The sequence below is a fragment of the Opisthocomus hoazin genome, chromosome 19 (assembly GCF_030867145.1).
Source record: "Opisthocomus hoazin isolate bOpiHoa1 chromosome 19, bOpiHoa1.hap1, whole genome shotgun sequence".
NCBI lineage: Eukaryota > Metazoa > Chordata > Aves > Opisthocomiformes > Opisthocomidae > Opisthocomus > Opisthocomus hoazin.
In genome coordinates, this window is record NC_134432.1 from 15,853,950 (window position 1) to 15,877,423 (window position 23,474).

The 23,474-nt window shown below is 46.7% G+C and overlaps 2 protein-coding genes across 2 annotated transcripts in view; one reads left to right on the plus strand and one right to left on the minus strand.

Annotated features, from left to right (window-relative positions):
• Positions 1 to 5,386, plus strand: part of CNTRL (centriolin) — a 57,910-nt gene extending 52,524 nt beyond the window's left edge. Inside the window, exons 53-59 of the mRNA XM_075439296.1 lie at positions 238 to 460; positions 776 to 981; positions 1,282 to 1,422; positions 2,548 to 2,817; positions 2,910 to 2,975; positions 3,491 to 3,688; positions 4,004 to 5,386. Of these exons, the coding sequence (XP_075295411.1) occupies positions 238 to 460; positions 776 to 981; positions 1,282 to 1,422; positions 2,548 to 2,817; positions 2,910 to 2,975; positions 3,491 to 3,643 (1,059 nt within the window). The 3' untranslated portion in view covers positions 3,644 to 3,688; positions 4,004 to 5,386. The remainder of the gene's footprint in view (positions 1 to 237; positions 461 to 775; positions 982 to 1,281; positions 1,423 to 2,547; positions 2,818 to 2,909; positions 2,976 to 3,490; positions 3,689 to 4,003) is intronic.
• A 1,151-nt stretch (positions 5,387 to 6,537) lies between these two features.
• Positions 6,538 to 23,029, minus strand: RAB14 (RAB14, member RAS oncogene family). The gene is made up of 8 exons (XM_075439302.1): positions 22,813 to 23,029; positions 14,674 to 14,732; positions 13,258 to 13,311; positions 11,578 to 11,755; positions 10,387 to 10,453; positions 9,387 to 9,474; positions 9,036 to 9,066; positions 6,538 to 8,233 (listed from the first exon to the last, which is right to left on the minus strand). The coding sequence occupies exons 2-8, from the start codon at positions 14,723 to 14,725 to the stop codon at positions 8,056 to 8,058; spliced, it is 648 nt and encodes a 215-aa protein (XP_075295417.1). The 5' UTR covers positions 14,726 to 14,732; positions 22,813 to 23,029; the 3' UTR covers positions 6,538 to 8,055.
• Between the last annotated feature and the right edge of the window lie 445 nt (positions 23,030 to 23,474).

Below are 23,474 nucleotides of genomic sequence, written 5' to 3' on the forward strand. Positions count from 1 at the left end.
AATTAACTTACGTTGGCTGAGCAGTTTCAACAAAGTATTAACCAAAAGAAAAACTGAGGGAGCTGTACTGAAAATGAGGGGCAAGAAAAATTGATGAACGTTTTTTGTCCATAGGGAGTATTAGACTACAGTTCTTTCCAACTTGGGCTGCTTTAACTTCTGTAATGTCTTTTGGTGATGGTGTTTGTTCTCACTGAGTTGGTACCAGTTAAAGCTTGAAGTGGTGGGTTTTTGCAGATTCTTCATCACCTCAAGGAAAATTCAGAGCGTGAAGGAAAAAAACTGGAAGAATGTACTGCCAAAGTGAAAGATCAGAAAATACTATTGGAAAAGGAGCTAACAGATCAACAGAAGAAACAGGAGCAGGCAGTAGCAAAAGTAAGGCTGGCAGAAGAAAACCTCAGGAAGCTGGAAAAGGAGTCCCGATATGCAGCACTTGAAGAAGCTGTCAGACAAAGCAGTAAGATGCCTTGCACAAATAAATTGTTACAATTTATGGGTTCTAAGACTAATGCAACCAACAAATATTTCTGTTAATCTCACTTGGTTTCTAATGCAGCACCTGGATTAACTCGCAGTCCTTAAATTGACTTGTTCAAAGAACGGAAATTGTAAAGCCAGCTAGGGTTCTGTCCCCTCTCACCTTGTGTCAGTGTTTTTACAAACCATTGCTTAACACATTAGTGTGTTTGAAAAATATCTGATGTGTAGGAAATATGCCAAAATACTTAGATTTCTGCTAATCAGGATTATTTTTAAACAATGTTAATTACAGAACGTCAGCTCTCAGAAAAAGAATTGCACTTAAACCAGAAAAACAGAGAAACACAGTCGCTTCAGAAAGAACTGGAAGTCTCCAAGTCTGAGCTAAGCCGTCTCCAAGATCAGATAGCATCGGAGAGGAAAGAAGCAGAAAAACAGATGTTGAGTCTGAAAGAAGCAATGACAGTGCAGAGGATGCAGCTTGAAAGAAAACTCCTTGTAAGCGCTGGCTGAGGGGGGAATGTTTGGGGAATTGGGTTATTTTTAAACAGCAAAATGATAGAACACCCATTGTTATTGTAGGAGGAACAGAGTAATGCATTAACTTCACGACTAGGCAGAGCTTGAGGCAACCAGACTGGTATTTCTCGATTGTGCTGCAGAACACCTCCTAGTTACTCCTATTTAATGCTGTTTCTGCCTTTTTAATTTGAAGAAATTGTGGTTTTTGGGTTCTCTTGATCCATTTTTCTCCAGTGGGTGCTCACAGTAAAAGCCAATCTTTCTGCATTTTCCTAGGAGCAAAAGCATGAGAATAACTGTTTGCAGAGTGATACAGCAGCTGCTGAAGCAGCAGCACACAGAAACCATGAACAAGCCAAGCGCCTTGCTAAGGACCTGGGCCAGATCCAGCAGGACTACATGGACCTCCACAGCCAGGTATAACCGAGTGGCCAAACACAGGCAGGTTCGGAAGCTCTGGCTTCCAGACGAGTTCATACTGTGTTGGTTTTGAATCTCCTCCTGTCTGCTGTATCACAGCTAGGAGTAGACCTACTTAATGCCGTGCGATTTTTCCCAAATCTGGGAGAAGTTACTCTTTGTTAACAATCAGTGGGATCAGGCAGCTCAGTAATCCCGGTTTAAAAATGAACAAAGCAACTCTGTGAACTCCAGCCAGTCGGTCACGCGCGGAGTTCTGCGTGTAGCCAAGCTCCAGTGCAGCACCTCGTTCCTCACATCCCGCAGGCCACGGCAGCGTGGCACAGCTGCGCGTTGCCTTCCCGCCCCGTGGCTGGAGAACGGCAGGCGCTGTGCGGGCCGGTTCCAATGGATCGCCCCTCACCCGGTGAAACGATGCCTGAAAGAGAGACGGTGTTCGTTGGGGGTGGCTGAGGGTGGAGGGGGCCAGTCCTCGCTACTCAGTAATTGTATCTTGGGAGCACCCAAATCCCCAGCAAACTCACCCTAACACTTGCTGTCAGCTCAGCTTAGGCAGCGCTTCAGCTGAGAATCAGGTCTCTGGCTGCTGTTTACATTAAGGCTTGGTAGTAGGAACTTGCCATAACTTGTGCAAATCACTAGATGTTGTTAACATTCAAAGCTGCTCACTAGGCACAACTTGTTAGTGCTAACCTGGGCCGGCACTTTCTTCTTTTCATACTCACTCTAAAAGGTGATTCCACGCTGTCTGACTCCTTCTAGTCCTATAATAAATCCTTTATAAATTGTTTCCAAGTCCTTTAAAAATAGGGCCCTTCAGAGGAGAATGTTGTTAGCAGCTAGAAAGCACTCAAGCAAGGCTGTGCAAGGTCTGACTATGAACAGGTTTAAGTTAACAACTTGTGTCCTGGTAACTCTAGTTGCCTCTGTCACCACCCGAGGGGCTTGATGGGCAAAGCCAACGGCAGCGTTAGGGCTGCCTCTGATCAGAGGGTTTGTGATCGCAGCAGTCAAAACGTACCTATTTCAGAAATGAGCCTTGTTCAGTTAGACGGGAAGATCCCTCTGGCTTGATGCAGCTGTAACACGAGAGCAATACGGTGAGACTGTTCTGTGATGTAGGTCAGAACTCAAGGAGACCCGGAAAAGAGACAAAAGGAAATGGAGAACGCAGCAACGTTGCTTAAACTGGAGGCTGAAAGTGAAGTTAGGATGGGGTTTAAATATTCACGCCCATCTTCTCTGGAACCGTTGGGACGCTTGGAAGCATCTTCTGAGGGAAGTCTGCAGTGTGGATCTGGTAACTTCAAGGAGACGGGACTGTTTGCTGCTGCTGACAAAGGACTCCTCTCGCTGGAAGGAAAGTTGAATTTTTCTCAAGTCTTCTCAAAGGTAAAATGCTTTCAGAAAGCGCTGCAGCTGGGCACGTCGGGGGGGTACCTTCAGCTGCAACGCTCCATTGCTGAATGTGCTTTTGTTTCCAGAAGGATGAACAGTGGCGTGGAGAGGTGCTCCGAGAAAAACTGCAGCGTCACGAAGACCAGCTAAAGGTGGCCCACCTCTTCCCCCTCACGCGAACGGGTCGTCGGGTCCCCTCTCGCGGGAGCTCTGAACTAGCTGTGGGGTCTCTGGGTGGGAACAGCAGAGGACAGCGTAACAGCTGCACGCTGTATCAAGATGAGTGATTTTAATTACCAGTTAATTGGATTGTTGAATATTCCAACACGATTCCCTCACTGACACCATGCTGTGGCATACTGGCAACGTGGCAGAGGGCAGTTCAGGAGCACCCACGGTTTGGTGCAGGCGGTGGCCCGTTTGTGGCGCCTGGCTGTTGTGCTCTCTTCAGGCAGTTCATGGTAAAGGCCATCAAAATAGAGCTTATTTATGACTTGGGAGGAGGTGAACTGTTTAAAAATAATTCACAAACCCGCTGCCATCTGCTTGTGGTTTGAGACTCGTAACATCACGCCCCTTATGGCTTGACTGCGAGGGCGTCAGACTTTTAAATACCGTCTTGAAAATCACACTAGCCGAATATAAACGGAACTGCTGACTTACTTAGGTTCGGCTCGAGCTGCGCATGTCCAAGCAGGCAGAGGTATTGATGAGAGGAAAACGGCAAATGGAAGGCACCCTGCAGAGCCTGAAGCGGCAGGTGGATGTGCTGGATGACCTGGTCAGCAGCATGTCTGCAGAGCCGCTGTTCCTAGGCTAAAGCACCAGTCTAGGGTCTCTTCACAATGCTGTGAATCTAACTCAGGTAATGCTCTGCTGTGCACAGGAGTTCTGGCTTGGGGGTTTTAAAATGCCTTTTAGCTGACTGCTAGTCTGTTACAGCCCTGCGCTCGCCACCTTGGAGGCACTGGAGGGGTTTCCTGAGGGTGGGGTGATCGTACTGTACGCTTAATTACTCAGGCAGTAGCTAACTTGTTTGAAAAGGGCAGGTTTCCCTCAAAGCTGTTTGGTTTGCTGTTCTTGTTTTTTACTTTGTCTTATAGTTTTTAAAATCTAGATTAATATGGCTCTACTAATGGAAGACGCTAATTTATTACTCATACTTTCACTGCTTTTCCAGGGTGCTCTGACGGGCCTGGCCGGCGGCCCCAGCAGGCTGGCAGGTATTTCAGTGAGGCCTCAGATGCTGCGCTCCTGCTCCCGGGGAACTTCTTGGTGAAGCCCAGAGGCGAGACGTGCTGTCAGGCCTGCCAGGTCTCCGGGCCGGGTCCTCGGCCTCCCCAGGGAGGTGGCAGCCCAGGGGCAGGGTGGGTTCTCGGATTGTGTTGTCCCCTCCCAGCGAAAGCGTTCCCGTGGTTGGGATCCCGGCACTCTGCTGGTTTGGCTCTGGAATGTTGTTTCAAGCAAACGGCTGACAAGAGCTGCTTGTAAACTCCTGCAGGACGTGGAGAAATTACTGCTGCGTTGACCAACTTGATTCATCTTCCAGTAATGTTTTTCCAGTTTGAATACACATACAGCCTTGCCTCTAAATTTCAGTTACAGCTAGTTACAGTACCACAGAATCACAGAATAGTAGGGGTTGGAAGGGACCTCTGTGGGTCATCTAGTCCAACCCCCCTGCCGAAGCAGGGTCACCTACAGTAGGCTGCACAGGACCTTGTCCAGGCGGGTCTTGAATATCTCCAGAGAAGGAGACTCCACAACCTCCCTGGGCAGCCTGTTCCAGTGCTCCATCACCCTCAGAGGGAAGAAGTTTTTCCTCATGTTCAGACGGAACTTCCTGTGCCTCAGTTTGTGCCCATTGCCCCTTGTCCTGTCACTGGGCACCACTGAAAAGAGCTTGGCCCCATCCTCCTGACACCCACCCTTCAGATATTTGTAGGCATTTATAAGGTCCCCTCGCATCCTTCTCTTCTTCAGGCTGAACAAGCCCAGTTCCCTCAACCTCTCCTCGTAGGGGAGATGCTCCAGTCCCCTCTCCATCCTTGTAGCCCTCCGCTGGACTCTCTCCAGTAGCTCCTCATCTTTCTTGAACTGGGGAGCCCAGAACTGGACAGTTCCAGTACCAGCCTGGTACTTAATTGTTCTTTGGTAATGATTTAACTTGAAAATGTGTTACTTCGAGAGACGCCATACACATTAGCAGAGCAGCTGAAGCAGAGCTGCAGCTGCCTGGGGCCTGGCACAGCCTCGGTGCAGCAGTGAGCGCTGGGCTGGGGGACAGCCCCCAGGCGCTGCTGGTGACCCTCCCGAGGCAGCTCTCTCCTAGGCACGACTGGCTCCTCACCTTTGCCGACTCCTACCTCACCGTTTGGCGAGTCTTCTCCGGAGAGGTGTTTCCCCTGGTACCTAACAACTGCGCTGCACTGTGAAGCTGAGTTTGTATATAAAAACGGGTTTTTGAAAAAAAAGTATTTTCACTGTGGATTTAAAGCCATATCTAAAACAACTCCTATTTAAGTGTCAGTGTTTGTCCGTTTCTACTTTGAAGAAAACTTCTACCAGGGCCAGAGTTGTCAATTTACCTGTTGTCAAATGCATGGATGTTTTACATACAATCGAGTACTTCCTTAAGCTAAACTTCAGTGACTGATGCTTACTGTTACCCGGGGTTGGTTTGGGGTTTTTCTCAGAGCTGCTCTCTGGGGTCCGCACAGCAGCAGCACGCTCCAGCCCTGCAGCTCCTGCTTGCAGGAAGTGAACCTTGTTCCCTACGGCTGCTGGCTGCAAGTGCCCACTGCCCTTCCTCCTGTCACTGCTCAGCTGCAGCCCCTCGCTGGGTCCTGGGTCCCCAAACAATGCTCCAAGCAGCCTGCTCTTACCTGGCAGTGGAAAAACCACTCTGAAGCCCTCAGGTGCCCCAGGCCCCACTGCTCTGCTTTGCCTCCTCCCAGCCCCCTCCCCCCCTAGCCAGGCTCTGGCACCCCCCTCAAGGTCACCCCTTCTCATCCACATTGTTAATACACATCTTTTCTATGCCCCCAGTGTCGCCTACACCCCCCATTTCACTGGTAGCAAAGAGCCTGGGCCTGTCACATCTTCAGGAACACTTTTTGGGCACTGGAAGAGAGCAGCAGCCTCCGCTGCAGCCTTAAGGTCCCACATCAGAGCACCAACACCACCCGCTGCAAGGAATTCTTGCATAATCTCGGGGAGTGCTCGCATTCCTCCTCCTCCACCAGTTCAAGGAGATGCTTTTCTCAAGCACCTGACTGCAGCAAGCAGCAGCGCCTGCTCGGCAGCTTCGTGGTGGAGGGAAAGCCGGGCTCAGTCCTTGGGAGCGAGCGCAGCCGCCCCTACAGCCAGCTCCAGGCAGAGGCCCCCTCAAACACCAGCGAACACCACAAGCCACTGCAGTTTATCTAGATACAGGTACTTTATTTACAAATATTTAGATTAATAGCATTGTTACATCACATGAGGAGTACAGCAGTCCAAACAAATCCTTTCTGTGACAGAAACAGTAAGAGCCACTGTAACTTACTCTGGAGTACAGGTATTGCACCTCACCAAGCTGCAGCCATTGGAACATTAACTTCACCCCAGCAGCAGGTCCTGGTCCCTGGGCAACCCCTTTGCAGTGTAGCCTCGGTTGAAGCAGGATGCATTAGCTGTAGATCTTGAACACACCCATCTACTGCAGAGTAGTAGTTAAAAAAAAAAAAAAAAAAAAAAAAAAAAGGACTAACCAGACAAAACAAAGGGACAGTGCACAAGTTACCCAAAGCCTATTGTCTGCACATTCCAGTTTTGGCTTTTATTTAACATTGACTGTACAATACTCTGGTACCACTGGTTACTTACAAGTCTGAAATAGTTTTAGTGTCTAGAGAGGGATTTTAAGACTACTTTGTACTTCAAATGCCACAGTGAGACTGAAGTTGGACACCTGATCACGGTTAAGCACTCACCCCTCCCCTTCCCACACCCTCTGTGGGGTTGCCAAGTGAGCAGAGCCACCCCAACCATCCACCTACCCTTCGTGCAAATGTTATGGGTTGTGCCACCCAACGAAGGCTTCAAAGCAACCCTCACAGGGGACTGGTAAAAAATACCACAGTAGCTAAAAATCCCTAGAGAGCAGAGGGGGTGTTCTGACTGTCCAGTCCGGCCTCTGAGCATTCAGAAAGTTAAAGGTACAAAAGCGTAAGATGTGCAAGAGACCCAGCCTTCGTATACGACACGAGGCAGGCGATGAAGCCCAGTAATGCAAAACGCTGACAGAAGAGAAGCAGGTTTAATAACAGGATTAATAACACGGCCTCGGTATACCAGAGCGCGAGGATGAGAGACAGATCCCACTAGTGTTAACTTCGGCACGGGGAGCGGCCCTCCCCCGGCACAACGCCCATGGTCGACACCACCGCGTCACGCCTCTGGTAGTGAGCTGCGGTTACATCGATTTCGGTACTAACGGGGCAATACATACAGGTCACACTGTACAAACTGGTATTTTCTTATATACTGTTCTAATGCCAGTAATCATTTTCTTCATTAAAATCATATACACAGGATGTATTTAACTGTTAGCTCAGTTCCTTCAGATTTTATACATATTTACGTTCTGTTAACAAATGTAAAGGATAAAAGTGGCAAAAAAACGATGCAAAGCTATGAGCACAAGAATGAATGGATCGCGTCCCTGTGCGAGTTGTACGCTCCTGCGCCAGCCCGCCCCGACACACACCACAGGGAATCCTTCCAACAAGAAAAAGCACATTGTTACAGAGCCCCTTGCTACCATCGGAATTCATTTCACAGCAAAAAATTTATCCTTTACTATGGACAGCTCTAAACAGTTACAGGTGGGGAAGAAAGGCCAAAGAACCATAAAATTAAACCGTACAAGACAAAAGCCCTGCGAAAGTGTAAAATCATGAGTCCGGCATCAGTGCTCAGTTGAAATTATGTATCGGTGACACTATCACAAGGACAATCAAGGAAAGAAAAACTTCTAGATTTACCATGCAGGAGAGGTTTTATTACTCTACTTGCCTTTGATAACCTGATTACATCTAAAGTTGTTTAGCAGTTTAGTACTGTGTTAAACTTGTCTCAGAGTTTCAGTTAAACCCAGTAAGATGTACAGAAGACAGGGAAGCGGTCAAAAGCACCGCTTCCAGCAGACAGAGGCGGAAGGTCGGAAATGGAGCCGTGGAAGGGGGGTCACTAGCAGCCGCAGCCTTCTCTCTGGGGCTGGGGTTCGCTGGTTAGCCGCCCTCCCTGCGGAGCTGATGGTTTGTGCTGTACACCCGACTCTGCAGCGTTCAGATCCAGGCTTCCATCTTGGATGTTCTGGTAGATTTTCTTGGCAGCCTCCAGGAATGCATCCTCAACGTTCTCTCCGCTACGAGGAGAGCGGCAGGAGTTACTGAGGTTACCCTTCAGCAAGGCAATGCAGGTCACGGGGGCCGCTGGCTAGACACGCTTGCTGGGGTCTGACAGGGCACACGTGGAAGCAGTGGCTGCCCTGCCCTCCCAACTGCAAGAGGAGCTGGCAGTACGTAGGGCAGACGTATCACAGTCTGACACCCTGTCCTCGGGACAGCCTTTGATACGGCAGCTCACCCCCTAGCCACTAAACCCGTCAGGACTAGCCAGGAATAAAAAACACACACTCCAAAGCACCGAGTAGCAGAAATAAGCTAAGGCATTGATCCACGTGCACAGTGCAGTTTTGAAAGAGGCTAAAGGACAGGGAGTTACTATGAGTCAAAATTTTTTTGTTACAAAGGTCCATGAAGCCAGGTGACCACAGGTACAGCGTGGTGACTCCTCCCAGCGACCGAAGGGACAGGCTGGTCACTGCAGAACTTGGTCCGAGGGAAGGAACACCTAACTGGGAACCCCTCTGACCCACATGTACGCATCCTACGCTCAAACCATCTCCTAAAACCACCTCAGTTCATTGAAATTCAACAAGTCTTTGCCTGAAATGTAGCGAGAGGTCTCACTTCCAAGTCACCTTCAAGTCAAAGCCGGCAAGGCCGAAACTGCTACACATACCTTATCCTCTAAGAGAGCTCAAAAATAGTTTGCTCAGGGTTTGTTTTCCACTGTAAAACCCTACAGCTGTACTTAGTCATAACCAACACATTCCTCTTAAACAGATCACATCTGAATCAGAACTCCAGACAAAAGTGACTTACGTTTTTGCACTTGCTTCAAGGAACAATAAACCTGTTCAGAAACAGAGGTTTAATAGTCAATGCATAATGTATTTCAACAGCGCTCCGTCAGTCGCATTACCACCTTCCGATCACATGCAAGACACTATTTTAGTACTAAACAGTATTTTATGACCAAGTTAAGGCATCAGTACACAAGCTGATTTCTAGAACTAAGCCCAGTTAGAGTTAAGCCAGACTGAGGCACAGCAGAAGTCTGCACATATAATTCCATTACTCTGGAAGTGTAAGCTTGCAGCTACCAATGCTGAGGATTCACTTTAACACCACTATCTTGTACGAAACGTTAACAGCTCAAGAGAAAACACACACCATTTTCTTCAGCAAATTGTTTGGCTTCTTCATATGTAACATCCCTCTGTGCTTCCAGATCTGCTTTATTTCCTATGAGGATTATCACCTAGTTCAGGAGAGAGAAAATTAGTCTGGAAAGAGCTTATTAGCTTTTCTCTACCACCATCTTTACTAAAAAGATGAAAAAACAAAGGAAATCTGCAGAGAAGTTTAGCCGCGAGCCCCGTGCATCTTCAGGAACACGCTGCTTTGGCAGTGCCCCCTCCGCACAGCCGGCGCGGCGTCCAGCACGGCGTCGCCAGCAGTCCCGCTCAAACGCCTTGGGCTGTTCTCGTGAGACAGGTCCTGCAAAGCAGCAGGCCTGCTCTGTCTGCAAGGAGGTTGTACTCGGAACCACTTCTTGTGTTTGATTAATCCTCTGCTAATCCAGCCAGAATCTTTAAGAGTTTGCTTTCATCACAACACAGAGTCTTCCCATGAGCTTGGTGCTAAAGTATTTTAGGGGCATGCAGAAAAAGACGGAAGGACAACAGTTTTGTGGTATGGCCAAAGAGACTCAGAAGAACCACCTTCCCCATCCCTCCAAAAGACCTGGGCAGCTTTTGCTGGAAATGCAATTTATTGTCCAGTCTAAGATCAGATAGCATTCACCCCACTACTACCACAAGGCAAGAAGCAATGTTAACAAAAGTTCAGGTTTGTTCCGGGTTAATCACCGTTTTGCCTCCAACTGCTGAAAATGGGCCCCCGGAAGGCGAGCAGCACAAGACAGCTTTTAGCAGCAAGCCCTGCTCCCCTGCCCAGGAGCCCACGCCTTTCCTCCATTGCAGTAAGGGCAGAGTCACTGGCATACTGCAAAACGGGGACACAAGCATAACTCAGAGCTGAGCAGGTGAGAAAACACAGGCAGCGTATTTAAGAGAACACCGCTACCACCACAGACGCCTTGGCCAAAGCCCTCCACCTCTTGCTCAGAGATCAGCAGCCTTGCTTTCAAGCTACGTGAAGTCCAACTTACAGTATTTGGATTGGTGAGGTTCCTTGCATCTGTCAGCCAGCTGCTTAAGTGATTATACGTACTTCTTCTGCAAAGAGTCAAGGGAGGACAGTTTTAGCTACAGTGTTTGTTAAAATACCCAAGTGCCAACAGCATAGTCGGCATCCAAACAACACACCGACACCCGTTGCCCCCATTCTTCTCCCCGGCCTGAAGACAGACGAAGCAGCAGCATCTCGTCTGGCCTCAGACCAAGGTTTCAGCAGGGCAGCTTCAAGCCCACAGAGCAACTCTTACAGCACAGGCGGAGAGACAGAACAATTCACCCTTCCGCATGCAGCAGTGTTACCGTCTTCACAAGTATAACGTGTTGTTTCGTTTAGAACACGTTAAATGATTTTCTGTCAAATACTCTCACAGAACACTGGACAGTAGAATAGCACTTTGGTAACAAACACTGCATAAGATTATTTATGCTTTACTCCAGATTTAAACAAACAGGAGATACGCCTACATACACAGAGAAAGAGGTGCGTAAGGAAGATCAAGAACAGCCCCAGAGGAAGATGGGAGACATGAGAAAGCAAAAGTATTTCATGTTGCACATCTGATTATTCCTTCTTTTAGCAGCATCTTTAGTTTTCATCTATAAAAGGAAGGCAGGACAGCCTCTACACAGTCTCAATCTGTTGAAGGCCCAGCCCATGAAGCGGCCCAGAAGTCAGACTCGTCCAGTGCTCTCATTTGTAGAGTCCGTTAAGCATGTTTACACAGCCCACTGCCACAGAGATAATAGTCTGTCCTGTGCCTACTCTAACTGAACACTCCTACCAGGTAAGCAGCAGTATTCCCTTGCCTCCCAGGAAGGGAAAAATCCGTGTACCGAAGAGTAGATTTTCAGGGTAAAGCCAGTTCTCTAAACTTCAACACATGCAGTCAAGACCTCAAAAGGCAAGATCCTCAGGCCTGGTGGCAGTGAAATTCTCCAAGAAAAGCAGCTCGCATAACTCCTTATGTTTCTTTTTCAGCTCTTGAAATAATCAAAGTATTTAGACAAAGAAGTATGGTAAGCGTCACACAAGAGGACACAAACCCACCCAGAGTCCTTCAGATCCAAGTCTGGGGGACAGACAGGACAGCATGGACAAGGCTGTGGCATCCGAACAGCCTGTCAGGCACAGAGCTACGACCCAAGATGCAACAGCACCTTACCTGGTGATGTCGTAGACCATGAGAGCTCCTGCTGCTCCTCTGTAGTAGCTTCGTGTCACAGCCCTGAATCTCTCCTGTCCTGCTGTGTCCCATATCTGTAGTTTAATTTTTTGGCCACTAACTTCAATTATTCTTGTGCCAAATTCAACACCAATTGTGTGGGGACAGTCTGCCATAACTGTCATGAAAAACAAAAGTAAAGATCAAATCTTTTTAGTGCAAGGTCTCCTTGCCACAAAGATTACTATCACCAGTTTTCAGTTATCTTTACTAGATTTTCAGTCTCTAAGAAAACATTTTTACAGCTACAGTACCCCAACTGTATCAATTCACCAATTCACCAGAAATGAAGTCTTTCCTGAACTGCTGTTTGTTTTAAGAGCAGTTATAAAATCCCTTGTCTTCTGACACACGTGCCCTGATGCTGTTTGGCCATGTATGTCAGAAGGCATCAAGCCATTTGATAGTTAGTCTGTCCTTGCGGAAATGGTTAACTGTTTGAATGCAGTAGGAAAAGATAACTTTTAGGGACTTACAAAGATACAGTTAAAAGTCCGTAACACAGCTTCAAAAACAAACATCCAAGTTATTTCAGACAGGGTAATTGGACGAGTGTCCACAGGAGAAAGCCAGTTTCCTAAGTAGATTATCAACACAGCAAATCAAAACCAAAAAGGCATCTTTCTAGTTAAAAGCAGCTAATCTTCAAGAAAGATCAAGAAAACACAGAAAGGACGAGTACCTATTCCAGCTACCTACAGTTAGTGACAGTCTTGTAGCAGAGGTGTTTGGCACGTTGGTTTGTTCAGTTGTACCGCTTCGGCTTAATGCTGACAGACTAAGAAAAAGCCATAGCCTCATAAAGAATCTGACCATATGCAAAGTGGCATTTAAACAATTTGCTGATACTGGATTTTAATTAAAAGCAACACTTTAAAATCCTATCTCTGCTAGAAAACAGAAATATTTTAAACTGTAGCTCGTACCCATTTATTGCCACATCTCGAGTAGTACATGGTAAAGACTGATTTTGTACCAATAAATACCAACGGTCTTATCCATTGAATGTGAGCTACATGGAAAGTCACAGGGCTAACAGCTGCTCCAAACTCCAATGCAACACACATTATTAAGAAGAACTGAAGGTAATTCTTAATTAGTCATGATAGCATACACAAAAACGCACTACAGTTGAGACAGATTGCAGTAAGCCTGAAACACAATCACACAGGGCAGTGCAAGTGTCATGAGTCACAGCAGCCACAGAGAATGACGGTGCTACTTTAGAAACGAAGGGTCAAAGAAAATCAAATCTTTTTTTACTTTTTGAAGTGCTTAAAAGCACTAAAAAAACTCCATCTGCTTGCGTTCAAGTTACACCAACATGAGAACATGCAAGATTGAGACAGGAAATTTCACTTTGTTCCCTATCAAACCCAGGCATGGTCTTCCCACTCGTCACAGGCAGGACTGACTGCAGCAGCAGTTTTGCCATTACCACATCAACATTTTGTTTCTACATCTGCAGGAGTCAAAACAAAAATCTGACCAAGTACAACACAAACCCATACAGATTAAGACAGAAACCACATCAAGCTCATGCACGATGGAAGCAAAAAAGGTAGGAAAGAGGGGTGAAGCATACCAGTTAGAATAAACATTGTGAATTGAAATACTCACACTTCTTTTCTGTAAATTGATGAAGCAAACAGGACTTTCCTACACCCATGTCCCCTGTTACAGAAAGAATAGTTAAGGCTGACACTACATCATTGTTGCAACAAGCACATTTTCTTCATCCCACACAAGTGGTACAGAGAGTTGCAGCCACTCCTTCCTCAGGTCCAGCGGGCAAAGCTCTCTACCTCACTACGGTCCTTAGGTGTATCAACTTTCACACTATAGTTTTGGTTACAGGTACAGGGTTGCAAGCAAGGGTGGAGCAGAAAACTCAGAAGTTAATCTCTGTGACTAATTTTACAACTATATTTCACAAGGTGATGAGAAGTAGACCTGTAAGAATTTGAAATGTAAAATATGCCTTTTGAGTGTTTGCCCTGCTCCTGTCTTACTTGATATTACTGGTGGGGACATCAAAACCACTGACAACCAACCCAAACACACCAAGAAATTGCTTCACTTCCACAATGCGAACAGTGAGGAACAGCAAGATCTTTTAAGAACAAACTTGTCCACAGGCTGAGGCTCTCCCAGCAGCCTGACTTACAAACCATTACGCTAAGATTGCAGATCACTTACACCTACACAAGATCATTAAGAATTAAACAATTAACAGCAAGACCAGTACTTCCAGGATAGTTAATAAATGCAATCAAGTCCCTGACTCTAAACAGGCAAGGAATCTGCAGCTAAAAGCAACCCTTAACACAAAAATACAGCCTGACAGAGGTTTAAAAGCCTGCCTAAAGCAATGGATTCCAATTAGTACTTGTGTCTTCAACACAGATTCTAAAACTTTTGAGACTAATGATGCAGAGGCAGTCCAAGTGCTACAGCAAACCACAAACATCCCAGCTGTGTTGATTATCACCAACATTTTTTTCCCCATTTCCAATGGATATAGCAATTTTTGTAAATATAAACTTGATTTACAGAGAAATGGACCACATGCACCTGTTTCTAAAAAGCTTTTTTTTTTCCTCTAGTGCTGCGCAAAGGGCTAAGCTTTATGGCCCTAATATCAAAGATGTTCAAGAATACCAAAGTGTGTACATCAAGAAGAACAGCCATTTTTAACAGTAACTCATCAATAAAGTGAGCTCAGTGCAGGCAGTGGTGCTTGTCCCCACCCCAGTTCACCTGCCACCAGCTACACAGCTGTAAGTCTGTGGCACACAGAATTACCAAGTGGCACACAAAGGCACCTGCCTTGATATTATTGTCAGCTGCTGCAGCTTCAGAGCAAGCGTGGCTGGTCATCTAGGAGGGGCTGAGGCTGGACAAGTAACTGCTGAAAGCTACTCCACAGCAAGTAGCATGCAACAGGAGGCAACAGCAGCACAGCCTGGGGATTGCAGGCAGGCTGTCCTGCACGCGCACAGTGACACGAACAGGTATGTGCCCAGCAATACTTACCAATAATGATGTACTTAAAGATGTAGGAATAGTTGTAAGGTGCAGTTGCCATTGTGGCACTAAAAAAAAAAAATAGAACACATCAGAACTGCTACTCATTCATCAAACAACCCAATTCATCAGTTCAGTTCACATAAGCAAACAAAACCCCTTCCCCCACCTATCCTTTCATTCACAGCTGAAGTTTGTGTACTTCCCCACAGTCACTGAATTAACGCCAGCCACACTCAGCAGAACTCCCACATCATTCGCCCTGGACCCATCAGTAAGACCTCCAAGTAGAAACATGCTCTGCATAGTACTGATACTCATTCAATTTTATGCAGAAGGACTTAAAGCTGTTGAAAAGCTCCAGTAGCTTCTTGCTTCATCCAGAGTCACCGAGTGGACCAGCACTCACTCGCCAAACAGCTGATACACAAACCGAAAATAAAATCTGACTCCAAAAGAAAAATCCGAAGAGCTTTAATAAAACCAGCAATTTGGACCTATTACCTCATACTTCCGAGACTTGCAACAGGAACAAAAGAAAGAGCACAGCTTGCATCAAACTGCTAAGAATTACTTAAAAGAAAGCTGTAGTAGCCTTAACTGGGGCCTGGACTGCTACATGTTGATGTCAGAAGAGTGGTACAAGCCACAAATCAGATGTCCAGGAAGTTAGTTAACATCTCTGTGGCTTTGTCAGCACAGCAGCATTACAGCAAGGCTTCACAGTTTCTCTTTTTTAAGTGATCATCAAAATTAGGTTGGGGTAAGTACTTTCACTATTCCAGAGTTCTCCTGGGCTTTCCTAGATGTAGGAGGAATTGGAACTGGCTTCAGCTGTGTAAACCTGCAAGCAGCAATAGCTGACTTACCAACCAATAGATCAGTTAACCAGGATTACAAGTCTATACAGGCCAGATATTGGCAGTTAACATAAAGGATGCAAAACGCCCAGTTTTTGTCCCAGGCTTTGTGTTAAACCAGCTATAATGCGATCAGTTAAGAAAGTGGAAAATTTCTACTAGGAATTCACCATTTCCTCTCCTGGATGGCAGATAGCCAGCTGTTAGAAAAACATGGTACTTCTTAAAAAGAACAGTGCTTTGGCCTAGAAAGATTTTCATTCGGTCATGTGTCATTCACATGACAAATGAAACCAGTACTGTAAAGAAATAAAAACGCAGGAAAGCTTACAAGCCTGCAGCTTTTTTAAAAGCAAAGTATTGTTTCCTCAACCACCATTAATCCATAACAGTGAATTACAGTCATAAGAAAGGTGACTGACAACAAATCTCATTCACAAACAGCCACTGCTTCACATAGCAGAGGTTTAAAGCAAACACTCTTATCTAGACCTTGGAGGGGGCACAACTCCGACATGCAGTTAAGAAGGGCTTACTGTGTGCCAGTCACTGCTCTGCGTCTTGCCTTTCCTTCATGCTCCGCTCACAATATGGAAACTCTCAAGTCCTTCTATCCCATGCAGTATGCAAAGCATCTATGCTTACTCCTACACACACACAGTTCTATTAAACCAAGTTTAATCCAAGATAGCAGACAAAAGACAATTTTGGACAGTAATTCTTACATGTGCTGGCAAGACAGAATTCCACCAAGTGCTGCAGATGCTCCCAGAACAGTCATTTCAATCAAGAAAGTTTCAGAGGAAACTCTTCTCCGTAGTAGAGGGAAATCCCATGCAGCCATCCCACACCACCCCTGTCCTCCCCCTTCTCTGGCAAACAACCGCTCCGCGGACAGACCACTTCCCACCGCTGCACTGGATAAGAATTCACATCCATGACTGGAAACGCACTGCTCCTTACCAAGGAAGCCAGCAACTTTACTGCCTTATTTCCTGGAATCCTCCAGAGTTACAGTATCAGCTTCAGTATGTGCACTGATTATTTTCAGCACTAGCAAATAAAGACAAGCAACTGCTCCATACAGAGTGCAAAATTAATGTGTCACTGTGGAACATCCAATACTTCAAATTTTCCAAACACGTCTTCACATGTTCTGTTCTTCCTCTTCTTCAGCACATCCCAACGGCAGCCACATTCAAACTGAGCATCTTCTGACCCAATCCACTTGTTCTCACAGGATACTGACTTGTCACTTGCTTTCTAACTAAACCTAGGAGGACTACGTTCACAGCTCAATTCAGTTTGATAGCAGACAAGGCTAAACTGGAGCATTATGAGGTATGCAAGTCAGAGTACAAAATAAAAACTTGAAAAGGCCAGTTTATACGCACAAGTACTTCAGGCAGACAGCACGAACTCTGCTATTTTCCACAGAAAACAGGTGGGTGCTACAGTCACAACACAGAAAGACAGAGAGACACACCAAGAGCACCAACATCTATCTATTTTGGAAGATCTACAGTGCATTCTGAGGATGGTAGCATCTACTAACTTACACAGTTTAAAGAAAAAAATCAGCGCCATAAACTCCAAGACGGGGAAGCACTCACGTGGCCATGAAATCCATCCTGCAGAGACCTAGGTGACCCTGTCTTCCTTCACAATGCTGGCTGGCTAAGGAATGCTAAGTATTCAGAAATACTCAAAGAAGTTACACGTTTCTGAGTGCCTGACTATAACGCTGTATGTAACAAGTGAGGGAAACACCTCTCACTATCCAAGCTTCTAAGCAGCATCAGAGGAAGGTGAGAAAAGATTTTTTTTTTTTAAGAACGGACAAACTGGGAACCCTGTGCAGGCTGTTCACCAAGTGAATTTGAAATGAGTCTCTCTTAACTAGAATGTTTACTGCTAAATATACATCTGTTTATTTGACAGACTGTTTGCTTGCTAAGATGTCAATTTTTATTATACTCTTCAATTAAAGTCTAACTAGGCTGTTTCAGTATACACGAAACAGTCACTGCTTTGTGGCATATGCATCAAAATTAGTTCCTACTTCAAAGCAAGAACAACAAATTCTGTGCTTGGCAACAAAGTCTGTTAATAAAGGGGTGGGAAGGGAGGACTGATTTAGAGACATGCCTCACTGCTAAAGCTTCACCCTCCTTCTCACAGTGATATTAGGCCCGTAAAGGAGGTGAGATACGCCACACACCCCACTGCGTACAGCCAGACCCAGCACGTGCTCTCCACAGCTTAAAGAAACTTATTAATAGCAATCCTGATAGAGAAACTCACTCATACAATGAGTCTAGACCTTCTCTCACACCCTAGAGAGCTACTGGAGAAGTTACTGTGCCTGACAGACATACGTACTGAACGCTTGCAGAAACACAGACATTAAGATTAAACACAGTTTCTGGAGTTAAACTGAGAAATAAAGCAACATTTTGGTATTATATTATTCCAAGGGTCATGTTACAGAAAAGATTCTGAAATGCTCCAATTTACTACTGAAAGTCAGGAATCTTCTCTGGAAAACAGATAACAAAAAAAAAAACCACAAACAACAAAAAACCAACGAAACAAACAACAAATTTTTAGACATTCAAATTCCAATAAGGATAAGCAGGAATCCAAGCCGTACTCAGATCTTAGAAGAAAGAAAAAGTCCAGAAAGACTCTGTGCTGAAGGGGAAAAACAAATGCAACAAACTAAGCACAGAAGTCACAGTGAGAATTCAGCCTTAGAAAACTCACAGTATCAGCATATAGTACATATGAAAGAAGGAAGTCTAGACAAGAATAGTGCACAACACGATTCAGTAAACACAAAAGTATTAGCAACACGTTAATGCAAGGAGTTAATATATGTTGACTGCAACAGCCATCTGTAGAAATTGGAGTTCTGCCTCCACTTCCCAGCCCTCTGTTCCAAACACATCAGTCTTGATAATCCCATTATGGGGGTTTGGCGTTTTCCCCTTGGAAGAGCAAAGGGGCAAGAACTGCAGGACTGAGGAAGTTGTACGTAAGTATACGCAGCTTCCCTTCAGCCACTCTGACATTATACAATACCATACCAAAGTTAACCACCCAGGAATTTACTGTTAACAGAAAGTAAAAGAAGTTTAGTCTGGAAGCTTGGTCTACCTGCCATTGCGGCTCAAGGCAAGTCTGCCAACTTAGACCAAGTTTTGGCTCCCTTTTTAGAGCTAACACTTGCCCAGAGTTCAGAGCATTATTTCCAGATGGCAACTAGCCAGAGGATCATGCTTCACCACACACAGATTTCCACAAGTTTCAAAGCCTGTACAATTCATTTTGGCATTACAGTTAGGACTAGAAGTTTTACAGTCAACAGTGTCATCATAATCCATTTTCCATGTATCGACTTCTCCCTTAGAGGCTTCTTTTATTTATAAAAAGTTAAATATGACCTTAATGAGATACTAGTGACACTATATTTCCTCCTCTAATCAACAAGCACTACACAGGTATTTTGACATCTCACTGGAGCCTTATTTCACATATCAGAATACATCTGTACAAACTGTTCCAGGTGCACTGCCGTAAAGTTCTTCATCAGAATAACATAACTGTAAATATCACATCCATACCAGCTTTTGCGAGCCCCATGCAGTTCCTTCTAGCTCAAGGACATAGTCAATTTTAACTCTTCACTGGATATCATCTGCATGGAGAAATTTCATAGCATTATGCTCAGCAAGAAGCAGGTATGTTATCAGAAGAGACTAGAGCCTATGCGTACAGGTTATATTAGACAATGCATGTGGTTAATACCATCAGCTAGCCAGCCAACACAGAGATGACACCCCTTGAAGACAGCCACCAGCTTCAAACTCTGGATTGTCTGACTGTTACGGGCTCCCCTTAAAAAACATACCACTGCAGCCAGAGGATCAGTGTTTAGTTAGTCTGAAGCAAGGAGCATTTTGTATTTCATCTGGACATCCTGGTGTTCTTTCGGTCATTCTTCAAGGATATGCAACAGGAATGGATCTCACAGTTGAAGTCCAGTTCCCTTCTATAAAAGGTAATGCCATCATATCATTACCTTCATAAACTGAAACAACTTTCAAAGAGCTGTTAGCTTTTTCACGTGGAAGAAGATATTTGCTGCATATAATGGGAATTGTATGCAAACAATAACAACTTATTTAGAACAGTTTCTAGATCTCCACACAAAATGAAAAGGTAGTTATCCTCTTTCCCAGGGCATAATCTTCCTTCTCTTCCCTGCATATTTACTTAGATGTTAATTAACAGTAACTCCAAGAAGAGACCAGTAAGGGGGAAAGAGCTGGGGAGAGGTAGAATTGTTTCAATCTGTAACTGCACTATTGCCCTGATGAAGACTTTTGTCAAGCACACACAATGCCACAGTCTAACTGCTACCTTACTTTAGAAGGCAGCTAGAAATACAGTCTGTAATTGCTTCAGTTGTGGTCTTCTGTAAAAGTCACACCACACTGGAAGGTAGTAACAGTTTTGTTATCAATTAATACACTCAGGCAGTGAATCCCCATAAGTCTGTTGTCCATAACTAGTTGTGAGGTCTACTACTATTAAATTTCATGGTGGCTCTATGGCTTCCACACAACAAGGAGGTTTAGGTTCTTCCTAAAACATGTAAATATCTTGGCCCTCTTTAAGATAATGGCCCCGCAGCCTCTCTGGTCTGTTTGTTTATTTATTTATTTTTGCAGGCTTGTCTTTAAAAAGCCCTGAGACTGACCCCTGAGGAGTCTCATTAGCAGCCCGCTAGCAGCCCACATGTTCCCTTTCACATGTATCCCGACAATATTACTTGTTGCTGGCCAGTTCCTCGCTCATTCTTCAGCTCTTCTGGAGTCATCCTCCCTAGCTTTCCCCATCTGGATTTCACTAAAGCATCTCATTAGCACAAGACAGTAGATTTGGCTGAACTGATCTTTGATCAGACAGCAACCCAGCAAGCTTCTTCTGATCTGTTGTTGAAGATCACTCTGCATTTCCTTATTATTTCCCTGTCCAGTTACTCCTTCTCTGCAAGCACACAAGGCCTGCAAGCTACTGGGCTCAGATTAACAAGCTTCAGCTGTGCAGAGCCCTGTTTCAAGATGTTCTTGAAGAAATGCATTTGCTATATTCTTTAATCATGTAGAACACCTTAACTCAGCCTGGAGGCCAAGTATTTCTAAAGACTTCACAGGCCTTTACTTCCCTGCCTATATGAGAACCTTGACTTTATGTATTTTTAAAATCAAGGCTATGTACCACGCTGCCTTCACTTTTTGATTTTCCTCCACAGCTATGCAGTCATACACACAGCATACTGGTTATCCTTTCAATGGTTTCACATCCTGCTCCATTAAGTTCCTCCATTTTGTTTCCTAAACTTCCTGCATTTATATGCACACACCTCATTTCTCACTAACCACACCCAAGCACCATAGCTGAATTAGATATTGCATACCTGTCCTCATCAGTAAGAGCACTTTCTGCAATGTCCATTCTCTCAGTCACAGTTCTTTATATGTTTGTATATCTGAATTTATCCTACTTTCCTCTTCCTATAAGAGTCCAACCCGTAGCACATGTCTGTGTTCACTAGCAGGAGAACCAAAATCCAGAGACATCGGATAAGTTTAGGGACAGTATATACAGAAACCAGAAGAGTTTTGTTGTCAGTCTAACAGATCAGAACAACATGCAACCGTCTGGAGTCATCACCTTAAAAAACACAAGAAGTCACAAATACATTTTAGACCAAAATTAAGTAAGGCCCACTGCCTTCGTTTCAGAAAGATACAGCAAAATGAGAACCAATCATAAGCAGGATCCATTATGTGCACAGGAGTAAGCAAGTAATTTTAAAAGATCTATTTACATTTTAAAACCTGGTACCTCCAGTATAACAGGTTTGTTTTCAACCTGCTGTCCTTTATAACAACTTTTATTTTTGTTTTTCATAAACTAGAAGAGGAAAACAGGAGCTTCTTCCTTCTACTCACATTTATGACACTTTCAAGTCCCTACAGGAAGCTATCAAATTCCTTTTAAATCCATCTTAGACTATATGATATCTAGTTATTAAGACCCCCAGGGTTGGGATTTTCTTCCCATTCTTGAGTAACGCCCAAGCACAAGAAGCCCTCAGTCCAAACCATGACAGAAATCAATCCCCAAAACAATGCATTCCAGATGTTAAGGAGATCTGGCTACTGGAAAAGTTAGACTTCTGACTTGGGCCTTGAAATGATTTAGGGTATAGACAACCCACGCAAATCTTGTTCACAAAGGGGCGCTTCTATCTCTGTGAAAAAGTGTCATACAACAACATATAACCACTCTGTTTCAGAAGCCTAGAAAGCAAAGTCCACACCAAGCAACCTCCAGAGGAACAGAGCCGTTGCCAGAGAGACCCCACCGCAGGCAGACACCTTTTCCTGGCTTTACTACAACGCTAGTTCAGCACAATTCTAATTCAAGGCAAAGCTGCCCACAGATGTTATAGGAACCTTAGCAGTGTACTGCCAACAGGCAACAAACTGGGTTAAAGACCAGAACTTCACTCCTCTGTTTAGCCCGAATAAGCACTGACAAAAGACAACAGAGAACAAGTCTAGAATACTTGTGTCGCTTTCTCACCTGGGAAGCGGCACTCCCCTCAGAAGTTGTTTTTCTGTCGAAGTTCACGACAGCACGGGTCAACCTAAGCAACGCTGCACATCGCCCACATACACAGCACAGTATACCCAAGCAGCGAACACCCTACGAGCGCTGCAGCGATCAGCAAGGGGCACGAACACCTCCCCACCCACAGCGTGTGCCCGAGAGCTGGGCCGCGGCTGTCACACCGCGAGCGTGCAGCGCAGGGGGGAAATGGGAGGCGACAAGCAGCGCAGCAGCGGCCTAGCTCCTACCCAGCCAGCCTCACCCTCCCCAGCCGGGGTGCCGGCCCCCTCCGCTTCCCGCCCGCCGCCGGCACCGAGGGCGGCCAGCCCCGCCGAGCCCGGCCCGCACCGCCCGCGGAGGTGGGCAACGAAACCCGGAGGGGAGCGCGGCCCCGACCAGGCCCCGGCTCCGAACAGCGGCAAGAGGAGGAGGAAGCGTCGTCACCCGGGCCGGGTGGCGGTCGGGAGACTGCCCCAGCCTGCCGGGGAGAGGGCCGCCCGCCCCCACGAGTGGAGCCCGCCGGCGGCCGAGCACCGGCGCGGGGCCTAAGCGCTCTAGGCCCGGCCGGGCGGAGGGGGGCCCCTCCCCGGTTCCTCCATACCTGGGCTCGGGGAGCTGGTGGCTGTGCAGCGTGGCTCTGCGGCGGCGGCCCGGTCCCCCCTGCGGGCACTGCAGCGCTCTGCTTCGGGCTGGGCACGGCCGGGCCGGGTCTCCGCCTCTCGCCGGGGCTCCCTCAGGCTCGGCTCCGCTGGCTCCACTGCGCCCCCATCACCCCCCTTATCCAAGATGGCGGCGCCCCTCGCACGGGGTTTCCCCTCCCACTCTCGACGGGCGCCGGGGCTGCACAAAGGTGGGCGCGAGAGGCCGCGCCGGAACCAATCGCGGAGGCCGCGCGCCGGAATCGTCCCGCCTCCCCGCCGGCGAGCGGGGCGGGGCGGGCCGGGCCGGGCCGGGCGGGGCGGGGCGGAGCGGAGCGGGAAGGGTGCGCGCGCACTCGCGTTGCCAGGCGCGCGCCGAGGGGCGGGCGGGAAAACGTCGGGTGGGGCGAGCGCGAAAGCGTCGGGTGGGGCGGGCGCGCGCGCCCCCTCAGGCGGCGTCTCGTGCGCGGGTGCGCACTCTTCAGGGCGAGCGCGGGGCCGTTGGCGGGCTCGAGTGGCAGCGGCGGCGGCGCGGCGCGGGGCGGGGCGGGGTGGGGTGGGGCGGGGTGGGGTGGGGTGCGGTGCGGGCTCTCGGCGGCGGGAAGGCGCGGTGACTTGCCAGAAA